General features: G+C 37.8%; 1 protein-coding gene across 3 annotated transcripts in view; it reads right to left on the bottom strand.

The window, feature by feature from the left end:
- Positions 1-14,999, bottom strand: part of LMNTD1 (lamin tail domain containing 1) — a 451,801-nt gene that overhangs the window by 2,127 nt on the left and 434,675 nt on the right. For all 3 annotated transcript variants that reach the window (XM_046012614.1, XM_046012615.1, XM_046012616.1), the window contains one exon: positions 3,387-3,452. In XM_046012614.1, coding sequence (XP_045868570.1) covers positions 3,435-3,452 — 18 coding nt within the window. In that variant the 3' untranslated portion in view covers positions 3,387-3,434. The remainder of the gene's footprint in view (positions 1-3,386; positions 3,453-14,999) is intronic.

The raw sequence follows: 14,999 nt of genomic DNA, 5'->3' as shown, positions 1-14,999 counted from the left end.
GACTTTCAAGCTTCTTTAGCAAGGTTTCATATTAAAGAGTATTAAATATTAGTCCCTCTTTCTGGGCTGTTAAATACTGATTCATTGCTCACAAAAAGTGGCCCCAAGAGGAGAAATAGTTATGGAAGGTTCTTGTCAGAGTCCCAAAGAGGACTCCTTGGAGGACTAGAAGGACACCTCATGTTTGGGTTGTCCAGTTTGGGCCATTCAGAACCGTAAGTGATGTGTGAACACATCCACTTAGTACATGGAAGGGCTTTATCACCAGTACTCTGTTAGGAATGCCTCTTAAGTATAAGCACTTTGACCAATTATGAATTTAATATCTTGTGTTTGGAGTTTTGGTGCTTTCTTCCCAGGTCCTAAGCAATCAGATACTCTTGAGGACAGTGCTGGTGATAGTTAACAAATCCTACTTCTTCCCCTCCCCTTTCTTCCCTCTCTGTTCTCTATCCTAGATTCTTCCATGTCTCTTAGCAAGTCCGAGAGTTCCTAGGGCAGGTGGCAGACACAGGAAAATTGCCTGGCCTTTCCAGAGTTCTCTAACTCTAACTCACGGAAATTTCTGTTGGTTTTTGTTTTTGTTTTTTTTTGTTTGGTGGCTTCTATGGCATCACCCACCTACACTGCCTGTTAGTCACACAGTAAAACTCCTACACAATCCTTGCAAACTACTGAGCAAGAACATTTGAGAACTGTGACTCCAAGTAAAACTGCGTGGTTTTAATCAGTTGTAGCACAGAGATGTGATTAGCAGTCAAAGAGCCCTGAGAATGACTTGACTTTGCTGTTTGTACCAATAATTAGCACTCTGTTAAATTAGCAGTTTTGGAAATAAGACCTGCATCTTTTTTGTTGTATGGAGCAATCTTGAGGTTCTCATGATAGCCAATTCCTTTTTTTGTGAATAAAAATGTCTCTTTTCTATTCCTACTTCTTAATATGTGTTATTTTTCCTTTGAGGCAAGTTGGTGAGCAATAAGATAAAGATAATATGGGGGGGGGGTGAGGGGCAGAAGAAGAGGGAGAGACAGAATCCTCTGTGCTAGGGGCACAGAGCCTGACATGGGGCTCAACCTCCCAACCCTGAGATCATGACCTGAGCTGAAATCATGAGTCAAACACTTTACCAACCGAGCCACCCAGGCACCCCAAGACAAAGACAATCTTAATGCTGGCTTGCTAGGATTCTAGTCTTAGCTCTATCACATACTATCTAAGTGACTTTAGGCAAATTACTGAATCTCTCTGAGCTAAAGTGTTTTCAACCATAAAAGGGAGATAATATCAGCCTTACCTACTTCATAGGCTTAAACAAGATAATGTGAAAACCATAAAATGCTATGTGAGTGTATAGCATTATAAATCACCAAGGAAATGTCATGAATATAAAAGAGAACTAAAAGATGACTTAGTTTCTGAACAATTTTCCATGAGTAGACATGCTAGACTCAGAGCTGACTAATATATAAAAGTTATTCACTGACAGATAAAATTTTGTTCCCAATAGAGTCTTCAGAAATATTCTGAGGCCACATTGATGGTCTACCCTAAATATACCACCAGATGGGGGTGGAGGCTCTGAAAAGACAGAAGTAAGGCATCTTAAGCCATCTGGAACTTTTCAAAACAGGGAAACAGGGTGGGTTAAAAAAAAAATCAAACCTACCAAAGAATCTCCTACAGAGGGGAATCAATGAACAAATTTGTGACCATGGAAATTAAGCAAAATTATAATTGAAGAAGACAAACAAAAGCTAAAGCTAAAAAGCTTTGCCAAAATTATGTTATCCAATATCCAGTGAGAGGATTCAAAACATTTTTGTTTCCAACCAAACCCAACAACAAAAAATTCCCTGTTTTTATATACAATAACATGTCCCCTTTCCGGTATAATTCCTTCCTGGCTACAGAAATGAAAGGTAATTGAATTGTAGAAGTGCTGGCTGCCAATGTCTGGGGTGGATTGCAGATCCTCTTCTTTGCACTTGACTACACTCTGCTCATGGTTATCCTACCCGGAGGAAATGCGTCCCAGTGAAGGTAGACCTCTGAGAGTAGGAATTACATCAGTGGGACTACCGCTGGATTCTCCAGTTCTTTACAGTTGAAAGACCTTAGATTTCATTTTGGCTCTGTGGTTGATTATGAGGTAAATTTTGGTTAACTTGTCTCTACAGACTTCAGTTCCTTTTGCTGTAAAATGATGTGGTTGAATAAAATCTCTTTACATTCCCAATGTCTTACAGGAAATGTTTAAGAAGAAAGCTTCTAAGAAGAACAGGGAGTCTGTGGCCATCACATTTTTACAAAGTTGGAAGCTCAAGGGTAATGATATGACAAATATAGAGAGAGTGGACTTTAACAGTAGGTGACATTCAGAAAAATAGAAGATGAGGATTAGGGAAGATCTAGGGAGGGACAAACTGAAAGAAATTGGGAAAAATGGAAAATCTAAGAAAAACTACAAGGTTGGTACACAGAGGTAAGGAGCACCATGAAAGGCCAACAGTGTGTCTTGAGTGGTAAAATTAAGTCATTTCTGCCAGTGGAGTCTAGCACATTAACAAGTTAGGGATCAGGTGGCTAAAGCTTTATTCTTAAACCAAGGAATAAACCTAAAGCGTACTCAGGAAAAAGAGTAAGAAAACATGTAAATAGATCAGTTATGGACTAGGGCAACAAAGGATGTAAACTAGAGAAGGATACTAAACAAAAGGAATCCTTGACCAAAAAAATCACCGTGTCATCAGCTCTTTGGGGAATAGTGTGAATATAACCACTAATGAAATAGAAAGCCATTGAGATCTTCCTCAGTCACTTAGATGTTAATACCATGAAGCAGATGAAGTAATGTAGGAAGTGACTAGTTAAATGATGCAGGTCATTTATCAACTGAGTAGCAGAGGTCAGATTTCCTAATCCTCCCTTTCATTGCCATGTAAGAGATACACAATGACAGAGCATCTGCAGTCTCTTTAACTGGAATAATTTCCGTTAAACTGTTAATGTGTTGCTCATAAGAACTAAAATAAGAACTAAAAATTGATATAGTTGCAGAATTGTTTTTGGGCATTTGACTCAATTAGATTCTGGAGTCTAATTGCTCTTACTTATCCACCAAAAGGATAGCATGAGGATATAGGGCAAAAGTAAAGATGTGGTATTTCTTTCTTTCCCATTCTTGGACTGTTTATCATACAACAAAGGAAGACAAAAACTGATGGATCAAAAAGCAACATAAATATTCAATAGAAAATTAATGACTACAGAACATATGAGAACAACCCATGTACTACTTACTTATGGCTCTGAAAGATATATGTGGAAATTATTTTAGTCTTATTTTTCAGCAGAGAAGGCAAATTTGCAATACTGTTGCTTACCTTTAAAAAAGTTGAGTTGATTGTCTACTTGCTTTTGTAACTCAGATGTCATATTTTTCTTGGTCCCTGTGAAGCCCCCCCAAAGAAGAGAGATTGAGAATCCAATGTTTCATGCATTGAGTTTTCCACATTTAAACAAATCCCGAGATAGACTATAAACAGAATAGCTTTCTTTCATTTGAAAGAGATGTCTAAGGTTTAAAGACATTTATTTAATGGTAGCTTTAAACAAGGGGTTTAAAAACCACTTGATAAGTAATATTTGGCTATTAAATTCAACTTTTCAGTGCATCATTTCTAAAAGAAACCTATAATTCAAGACACAATTAATCAAAACTTTGAGAGAAGAAATATCAATCTGAGATATATATATTTAAAAACCGAGGCTGCAGGGTAACTTAACCAGTCTTTAAAATCCCTTAACTTCTCATTTTCTACATTACAGCTGCCATAAGAATGAAGCAGTTAGTGAAGGGAGGCATCACGAGGGATGCGTGAGATGGTGTGTGGACTTCTAGAAGCAGATGCTTAGCCTGCCAATTTAGTCACCTTCACCCTGGTGATGAATGAGGTGACAGATGTGGTGGCCTCCCTCACTCCTGTATACTTAGGCAGGGATTGAAAGTCACTTTATTTAAATATAATTGCTACACAGAAAACTAGAGTATCAAATTGAAATAGTGCTCAGTCAAATAATGTGAAATACAAATGACTTCTAGCCTAGAAATGAGATGGGGTTTTCTCCCTTTAAATGAAACAAGATGGGATTGGGAGGGAGACAAACCATAAATGACTCTTAATCTCACAAAACAAACTGGGGGTTGCTGGGGGGAGGTGGGATTGGGAGAGGGGGAGGGGGCTATGGACATTGGGGAGGGTATGTGCTATGATGAGTGCTGTGAAGTGTGTAAACATGATGATTCACAGACCTGTACCCCTGGGGATAAAAATACATTAAATGTTTATAAAAAAAAAAAGAAAAGAAAGGATGAATACCCAACTTTTGTAGCAACATGGATGGGACTGGAAGTGATTATGCTGAGTAAAATAAGTCTAGCAGAGAGGGTCAAGTGTCATATGGTTTCACTTATTTGTGGAGCATAACAAATGACATGGAGGACTTTGGGAGATGGAGAGGAGAAGGAAGGTGAGGGAAATCGGAAGCGGAGGCGAACCATAAGAGACTATGGACTCTGAAAGACAACCTGAGGGTTTTGAAGGGGCAGGGGTGGGAGGTTGGGGGAACCAGGTGGTGGGTAATAGGGAGGGCACGTATTGCATGGAGCACTGGGTGTGGTACAAAAACAATGAATACTGTTACACTGAAAAAATAAATAAATTACATAAAAAATAAAATAAAAGATAAGAAGGCAAAATAATATTCTAGGTGCAGACAATGATAAGCTCCTCTGGGAAAAAACGACTACAGGAAAAGTGTCTCAGTCATACCTAACCCTTTGTTTCTCTGAAAGTGCAGAAGAATTATCAAGTTACATTGCCAGTATTTGATTACAAAGGAATAATATCCAGAGGCTGGATGTGAAGATGTGATCTGAAAGAAAGATGAACAAAAATGCAGGGTGTTTCTGGTTTAAACACACTGATTCTCTTTGTCACTAATAGGTTTCTGAATCCAATGAGTCAGCGTGATATTTGGCTCATCCCAGTGTAAACTTTCTGAATAGTAAGTTATGGACTGGAGTATAAATAGGCTTCTCAGATATTTTCCATACTAGAGACAGTGGCTCAGATATAATAAGAATCTCGCTCATCACTTCTCATCTTCTGGTACAATGAGTTGTCATGAAGCAAACCTTGTAACTATTTTCTGAATGTCCTTCCAGACTCAGTAGTTTGGGGATGGAGGCCTTTGCATTGCACCCTGGAAGCTTGTTCTTCAGGATGCGAAGTACTGTATTTTATTTTAAAAAAAGATTTAGTTATTTATCTGAGAAAGAAAGGGTAGAGGGAGAGAGAGAGAATCTCAAGCAGATTCCCTGCTGAGTGTAGAGCCCCATGAGGGTCTCCACCCAAGATCTTGCCAAAACCAAGAGTCAGGTGCTTAATAGACTGAGCTACCCAAGTGCCCCCCAGATACTGTATATTAGAGCTAAAATCATTTATAAGATAATAAGAAAATTCCCACCCATAATTTCTTGAAATTTAATGACAGAATTTTCAATAGCAGTGGTATTTGTTTCCATTTTGTTGGGTGATGGTAATTTCTTTCTTTCTTTCTTTTTTTTTATCCTTACAAATTTACACATTTCTTTTTTTTTTAATTTATTTTCAGCATAACAGAATTCATTGTTTTTGCACCACATCCAGTGCTCCATGCAATGCGTGCCTTCCTTAATACCCACCACCTGGCTCCCCCAACCTCCCACCCCCTGACCCTTCAAAACCCTCAGATTGTTTTTCAGAGTCCATAGTCTCTCATGGTTCATCTCCCCCTCCAATTTCCTTCAACTCTCTTCTCCTCTCCATCTCCCCATGTCCTCCATGTTATTTGTTATGCTCCGCAAATAAGTGAAACCATATGATAATTGACTCTCTCTGCTTGACTTATTTCACTCAGCATAATCTCTTCCAGTCCCATCCATGTTGATACAAAAGTTGGGTATTCATCCTTTCTGATGGAGGCATAATACTCCATAGTGTATATGGACCACATCTTCCTTATCCATTTGTCCGTTGAAGGGCATCTTGGTTCTTTCCACAGTTTGGCAACCGTGGCCATTGCTGCTATAAACATTGGGGTACAGATGGCCCTTCTTTTCACTACATCTGTATCTTTGGGGTAAATACCCAGTAGTGCAATTGCAGGGTCATGGGGAAGCTCTATTTTTAATTTCTTATTCTTTTAATTTCTTAAGGAATCTCCACACTGTTCTCCAAAGTGACCGCACCAACTTGCATTCCCACCAATTGTGTAAGAAGGTTCCCCTTTCTCCACATCCTCTCCAACACATGTCATTTCCTGTCTTGTTAATTTTGGCCATTCTAACTGGTGTAAAGTGGTATCTCAATGTGGTTTTAATTTGAATCTTCCTGATGGCTAGTGACAATGAACATTTTTTCGTGTGTCTGATAGCCATTTGTATGTCTTCATCGGAGAAGTGTCTATTCATATCGTCTGCCCATTTTTTGATATGGTTATCTTCAACCTTTTGTCTGTACTGTCATTTGCAAATAATCTTCTCCCATTCCGTGGGTTTCCTCTTTGTTTTCTTAATGGTGTTTTAAACCTGACACATTAAGCCCTGGTAACTTTAATCTTAGAATACTATGACTTCCTGAAATAGTATTGCTTACTTGTGTGAAGAAATGGTTTATTAATGACATATATTTCCACAAATGAGATTATAATTGTTCTTAAGTAAAGGTAAATTAAAATACTTCTGTTTTGTAATGTTGAATTGTTTTGAAACAAGAGATCTAGTCATGAAATTACTCAATTATTCTGTTATTAGGGCTAATATCTTGGAATTCTTTGTATAGTCATTAAAAAAACTTTCATTTCACCTATAAGAACAGATATGTAAATGGTTTTAATTATTTTATAGAAAAAAGTCTTGTAGGAATATGGTGATGTTACAATTTAGATTTTCTGAAAGCAAGCAACAGTAGAGAAAAATCATTACCCTGGAATACATGATATAATTTTCCTTTATAAAAAAGTTCCTGATATTTTGGTGCTATTATTTTGATAACAAAAAATGGACAGAAACTCTTGACAGTTTTCAGTGTTCCTTCAACTATTTTCTACTCAGTCTGATTATAAGACTTTTCTTTTCTATTGCCCTTTTCTATTCTAAAAGATTTTCTTTTCTATTGCCCTTTTCTATTCTAAAAGATTCTAAAGGATAGTCAGATTCCCTCCTATATATTGGTTCATACAATGTCTAATTATATTATTGATTAGTACTGTCATACACACACACACACACACACACACACATATATATGTACATAATAGTAAAGTAAAAATCACAGAGATGTGACATTCGACTTTCCAAATTTATAATCTGATAAATGTAAATACTGCAACACAGGTATAAACGTCAATAAAGAGAACAAAGTACTTACATGGAGGATACTTAAAGACAATTTATTTCAAACTTATGTATATATGTGTGTGTATATATATATATGTATATATATATATATATATATAAAAGATTTATTTATTTATTTATTTGACAGACAGAGATCACAAGTAGGCAGAGAGGCAGGCAGAGAGAGAGAGGGGGAAGCCAGCTCTCCGCCAAGCAGAGAGCCCAATGCGGGGGTTGATCCCAGGACCCTGGGATCACGACCTGAGCCAAAGGCAGAGGCTTCAACCCAATGAGCCACCCAGATGCCCCTCAAACTTGTATTTTTTTCCTTTTGTCACTGTTATGGATTGGAAATGTGTTCTATGGAAAAAATACCTTGATCCCAGCACAGATAAGCCAGACCTACTGGACTGTAATGAGTACTTGGCTGCAGTCCAACTAAAGTTAAATTCCATAAATGTGATCTTAAGATGTATAGAGCTTACAGTAGTAAGGTTTTAAAAGTTTAATTCTTGCATGTTATCTAAGATCTGGTTCCATTTGTTTATAACAGATTAACTTTTATTGTGTGTCTCTGCAGCCTTCAGAAACAAGGGAACATTATTATTATTATTATTATCATCATTATTGTAACATTTGTATGGAAGACAGTAGCAGCTGTAGAGAGTGTACAATTAAAATGAATCCGGCTAAAGGGTGCAATATGGACCACAGATGATAGGTAAAGTGTATCAGACAGCATGCAAATAAAATACATTAAACAGCACACACGCACTGTCAGCTTAAAACAATGTCGGTTGGATACTACCTTCACTTTACTTCCTGCCATTTAACTTGAATTACAGAAGACTGACAAAGTTGTCCACAATCTGTAAACTAACCTCGGCAGGAATAAAGCGAATTCTCTCTAGACCTAGGAGGAACAGTGGCAACACGATGCAAACATGTCTGCTTTGTCAAAGGTTAGCCTTCCTAAGAGCACCTCCTTTGTGCAGCATTGGGTCTTGCCTCTGTGCGCTAATAGCTCCAAGGGCACACCACATTCTATCAGATGTCTTTCTTGTTGATTTTCTTCGAATTTTTATTGTCAAAAATTTGAAATATAAAGAAAACATGAAAGCAAAATACAACCAAATCCATATATCTACCACCTAGATTCAATAGTTAATATTTTGCCATATTTGCATTATTTATTTATTTATGCTTATATCGCCAAACCATTGAAAAGTAAGATTTCTGTATGAATCTAAGAACGACCAATATAACCACAACACAAACAACACAGTTAGCAACCTAGGAGAGAACAATGATTTGTCAACATCTAATATTCATTCTATATTTAAATGTACTTAATTGTGTTTTCTAGCTGTGACATTTGTGTGTTTCAACCAATAGCTTAAGTGAAACTAAATGGTAGTGATATGGTGTGGGCCATCTGGTTTAGAAACAACCTAAAAATGGCTTAAACAAAATTATTTCTCTTTCATTTAGTTTGGAGATGTGCTGATAAAGGGCATTTAGTGTGGCTTCCATCCTGACATCCAACACACAGTTTTATCTCTGATTTGAAAGATGGCAGCTGCAACCAGTTATTATGGCACAGAGGAGACACAGGTAAGTACAATTCCAAGGACACAATCCAGATGTTGTATATATAATTTCTGTTCACATTCTGCTCTACAGAATGTTGACACATGGGCGCTTTCTAGCTGCGGCAGAGGCTGGGTTAAAAAGGCAAAGCTGTCATCATCAAGACAGTATGGTATGGCACAAAAACAGACACATAGATTAGTGGAACAGAATCGAGAGCCCAGAAATAGACCCTCAACTCTATGGTCAGCTAATCTTCGATAAAGCAGGAAAAAATGTCCAATGGAAAAAAGACAGCCTCTTCAACAAATGGTGGTGGGAAAATTGGACAGCCACATGAGAAAATGAAAGTGGACCATTTCCTTACATCATACATGAAAATAGACTCAAAATGGACGAAGGACCTCAATGTGAGAAAGGAATCCATCAAAATTCTTGAGGGGAGCACAGGCAGCAACCTCTTTGACCTCAGCTGCAGCAACTTCTTCCTAGGAACATCGCCAAAGGCAAGGGAAGCAAGGGCAAAAATGAACTATTGGGATTTCATCAAGATCAAAAGCTTTTGCACAGCAAAGGAAACAGTTAACAAAACCAAAAGACAACTGACAGAATGGGAGAAGATATTTGCAAATGACATATCAGATAAAGGGCTAATATCCAAAATCTACAAAGAGCTTAGCAAACTCAACACCCAAAGAACAAATAATCCAATCAGGAAATGGGCTGAGGACATGAACAGACATTTCTGCAAAGAAGACATCCAGACGGCCAACAGACACATGAAAAAGTGCTCCACATCACTCGGCATCAGGGAAATACAAATCAAAACCACAATGAGATATCACCTCACACCAGCCAGAATGTCTGAAATTAACCAGTCAGGAAATGACAGGTGCTGGTGAGGATGTGGAGAAAGGGGAACCCTCCTACACTGTTGTGGGAATGCAAGCTGGTGCAACCACTCTGGAAAACAGCATGGAGGTTCCTCAAAAAGTTGGAAATAGAGTTATCCTATGACCTAGAAATTGCACTACTGGGTATTTACCCTAAAGATACAAACGTAGTGATCTGAAGGGACACGTGCACCCGAATGTTTATAGCAGCAATGTCTACAATAGACAAACTATGGAAAGAACCTAGATGTCCATCAACAGATTAATGGAGAGGTGGTATATATATACAATGGAATACTATATATAGTGGTATATATATACAATGGAATACTATGCAGCCATCAAAAGAAATGAAATCTTGCCATTTGCAATGACGTGGATGAAACTAGAGGGTATCATGCTTAGTGAAATAAGTCAATTGGAGAAAGACAACTATCGTATGATTGCCCTGATATGAGGACGTGGAGATGCAACATGGGGGGTTAGGGGGGTGGGAGAAGAATAAATGAAACAAGATGGGATTGGGAGGGAGACAGACCATAAGTGACTCTTAATCTCACAAAACAAACTGAGGGTTGCTGGGGGGAGGTGGGGTTGGGAGAGGGGGAGTGGGGTTATGGACATTGGGGAGGGTATGTGCTATGGTGAGTACTGTGAAGTGTGTAAACCTGGCAATTCATAGACCTGTACCCCTGGGGATAAAAATACATTATATGTTTATAAAAAATTAAGAAATAAAGAAAAAATTTTAAAAAAAAAGAAATTATAGGCAATTGGCCTCACGATTCAGGAATTCAGAATAGAGGGTTGGGCTAAAGATACAGATTTTAGAATCTTTCTTACTCCATTTCATTTTCCCATATTGTTTTCAAAGTTCTTTTTCAAAAATAGATTTACCTATATGAGATACCTGCTTATAAACCATCAGTGTCTCCTCCTAGCTACCTGATACAGTCTAACTCTTTCACATAATGGTGTGCAAAGACCTTTAAAATTTAGTACCCACCAAACTTTCCAGACTAACATCTCAACATATATTTCAGTTGCATACAATTTCTCACTGTTCTCTAGACCCACAGAGTTTATTTTTATCTCCATGCTTTTAAAATATGCTGTTTCTTTTATTCAGAATGCTTTGTTCACTTTCTTTTCAACCTGAATAACTTCTATTCATCCTTCAGTATCATAGTTCAAATACGTCTCCTCTGAGTTGCCTTTTCAATTGCTCTCATGTCACCTTATAAATGTTTCTAAAACAATGTTTTTCAAAGAGCAGATCCTGTCCCATTTATTGGTTATGAAATAAAGTTAGAGGGTCATGACAGGTACTTAAAATGAAATAGAAAGAGTAGGAAACACAGACAGTTCAAAAATTAAGTATTGCCTCTTGAAACTTTTGTTTCAGTTACATATGTACACGTGTATATATATATATTGAGTAATCATATAGACCATATTTCTTACTGTGGTTTATGGTCAAAGATATTTGAAAGTTATTATCCTACTACTTTTGTTGCTTTGCTAGTTGTCTTTCTCCCTAGAAAGAGGATGCCTTTTTTGTTTTTGTGTCTCTCATATTTAGCACTGTGATATATTATAGGCACTCGGTCATTTTTGAATCAATTGTTTATGGTAGAAAATGTGTTGCATAGTGGTCTATGTTCTCTCCCTCCTTCTTTTGTTCAGCATTCCTTCAATTCTTCTGTTAAGGTCAAGTAATAGTTTAAATTTGTTGATAACATAGCTTGAATATGTATTCATACTAAAAGGAATGATATGTTCTAGGTTTGGAAGATATATTAAAAAAGTTATGGATAAATTTTCTGAGCCTCAACAGTTCAGAGTGGAAAAATTTGAGAATTTCAGGTTAGATTTGAGCTGAACAACAACACAATACAAAACGTCACCACCACCTTCAACACCCAAGTTCATGCTTCAGGGAGAGGGGGAGGAGACAAGACCATAGAAGAACTATAGGGGGATTCTGCTTTTTTTTTTTCTTTTTTTTTTTATTAACCTTTTCAGTTGGGGGAGTAGACAGAGGAGTGTCTTTTGCAACTTTCTGTATTCTATAGCATTAAAAAATTTTCAAAGAAGGAAAATTTTCTAACTTATTACTTTCTTTTTCTGTGAAGTGGGAATAATAATGGGACTTACGATGAGATGAAAATGTTTTAATATCTGTCATCAGATTTCTTTTAAGATAGGAGACCATATATTGACAACCTTTGATAAAAGTTGTGGTGATGTCTGAAGTTATGGGGGTAAGTGTGCTTCTAACAGAGAAAATGAGAGCAATTGTGGCAAGAGATTTGGTTGTTCATGGAAGGAAGTGCCAGTGGGTGCCCTCTCCCACTTGGTAGGATAGCTGAAAGGACTCTTCAGGAGAATCTATCCACAATTTTTGGCTTTTTTTTTTTTTTTGGTAGGGGGCTATGATGAAACTGTCTTTCATAACTCCATAATTATCAGGAGTACTTTCTTTTTATAAGTGTTTGTGTGTGTGTGTGTGTGTGTTTCAGTTTGTTGTGAACATTCAGTGTGGAAGAATGAACTTCATATCTTATTAAATCCTTTCATAATGTGTAGGCACTAAGTTAACTGCAGCCTTTGTGTATTTTGTGATTTATATCATATTAGATACAATTTCCATATATTTTAGAAGTTCAGAACACTCCCCCAAGTTTCTGCTAATTACAATGGGGATTAATTCTCAGCAGATCAAGCAATAAGTGGTAACTTTGGCAAACATCCTGCTACTATTGTTTTAGAAGCATTCGCATTAAGAGTACAAACAAGCCAAAGATGGTCATGCTCGCTGGAAATATTCAATAATTTTGGAAATATTCCAAAATATGGAATTCCATAATTCCAAAACAGTCAATCTAATAACATAAGAAAATGGTAAAGGACTTCTGAGGAAGATGGCAGAGTAAGAGGATCCTAAGCTTACCTCGTCCCATAGACACAGCTAGATAACACCTACATCACTGTAAATTACAAGAAGACAGCCTGAAGACTGGCAGAACAAACTCCCCACAGCTAAATGTAGAGAAGAGGCCACATCATAAAGGATAGAAAGGACAGAGACATGGTTGGGAGCCAAAGAGACCCACAGGACTTTCTCAGGAAGGGAGGGATGCCACCATTGTAGAGAGGGGGAGAGGACCAGACCCCATACCAGGCACCTCAGGCACAGGGAACACACACAGAGAAGGTGAATCCCTATAACATTTGGCTTTGAAAACAACGGGAGCCTAATAATCAGTGGCGCTTAATACCTGGAACTTAAAAAATCAGTGGCTCAGCTCTAGGATAGTTGGGAGGGTGGAGTTCCTGCCCTTACAGTGACAGCATAACAAGTAGCCTTGCTAAGTTACAGCATAGAAGCAACAGTTTGAAAAATTCCTGGAATAATACAAGGAGATTTATTTGCTAATCTCAGTGCTGGAGAGGCAGGGATCTTTGGGAGATTACTGCAAGAACAAAAGAGCTGGGGGTGCCATTTCCTTCCCCTGTACTCCAGCCTAGATATATGGATGCCTGTGGGAATGAGTGCAGTGCCAACATTCTCCACCTAACTTGCTAAAAGCATACCCCACTCCTGCACTCTTCTGTGGACCTGTCCATGCACCCAGCCTCTGCAGGAGTTCTCCAAAGTGGCCAACAGTCTCCTACCATAGCAGAGACAACCTTGCAAACATTGCATGTCAGGCTCCTGTGAGCTTCTTCGGATCTACCCCCTTCAACCTGGTGGGCTTTGGCAGTTTTCCCCGGTGGCTGCAAGGGCCGTCCCGCAGCAGACTAGCATGACCCTTGCCGGGGCATCAGTTCACCCCCATGTTTTCCTGTGGACTTCCTTCCTTCAATATTTGCTTGGCTAGAGCCCATCCAAAGTGGTACAAACAGCCCCAGCAGGGACCAGGACCACTGCAGTGTGACTCTTACTGGAGAGGGAAAGATAATGAGAGAAACCACTCCAATGAATCCCCACAGTGGGCTGGGGTAAGTATCAGGTCTAACTACAGACTCTGACCACCAGGAAAACCTCAGGGAGCAACACAAAAGAAAGCTCAAAAGCAGTAAGATTAAGTATATCTATAAAGATCAGATAAGGGATTAACAAAATAAAAGGATGGAAAATATAACACTATATACCTAAAATATGTTAGGGGAAGGAGTAAAGAATGTGCTGAAAATTAAGCCACCATCAATTTAATATAAACTGCTATATGTCTAAGATGGTGTATATATAAACCTAATAGTAACCATAAATCAAAACCCACTCATAGATAGGGAAAAAATAAGGAGAAAGGAGTCTAAGCATATCACTAAAAACAAACAAACAAACAAACAAAAAACAGAAAAATATGAGAGAGGAGAGAAAGAGAAGAAGGGAAGAGATAATTACAAAACAACCATAAAACAAATAACAAAATGGCAATAAGTACACATACCTATCGCTAATTACTCTGAATGTGGACTAAATGCTCTAGTCAAAAGACTATATAGAGTGATGGTATGGATAAAAAGCAGACCTATTTATATGCTGCCTACAAGAGACTCATTTCAAACCTTAAAGACACATGCAGATTGAAAGTGAAGGGATTGAAAAGCATTTATTACGCAAATGGAGGTGAAAAAAGAGCTGGGGGAACAATACATATCAGAAAAAATAGCCTTTAAAACAAAGTACATAACAACAGACAAAGGAAGATGCTATGTAATTGTAAAGGGAATAATCTGACAAGAAAATATAACAATTGTAAATACTTATACACCAACATGAGAACAGTCAAATACATAGAGCAGCTAATAACACACATAAAAGAAGCAACTGATAGTGATACAATCAGAGTAGAGGACTTTAACACCTTACTTACCTGATAAAGGGTTAGGATCCAAAATCTATAAGAACTTATAAAACTCAACACCCAAAAAATAACAATCCAGTTAAAAAAATGGGCAGAAGACATGAATAGATACTTTTCCAAAGAAGACATACAGATAGCTAGCAGACACATGAAAAGATGCTCAACATCACTCAGCATCAGGGGAACACAAATCAAAAT

Source organism: Meles meles, chromosome 7, assembly GCF_922984935.1.
Source record: "Meles meles chromosome 7, mMelMel3.1 paternal haplotype, whole genome shotgun sequence".
NCBI classification, from domain to species: Eukaryota; Metazoa; Chordata; class Mammalia; order Carnivora; family Mustelidae; genus Meles; species Meles meles.
The sequence above is the reverse complement of the archived record's forward strand: the minus strand, read 5'-3'. Positions and strand labels throughout refer to the sequence as shown.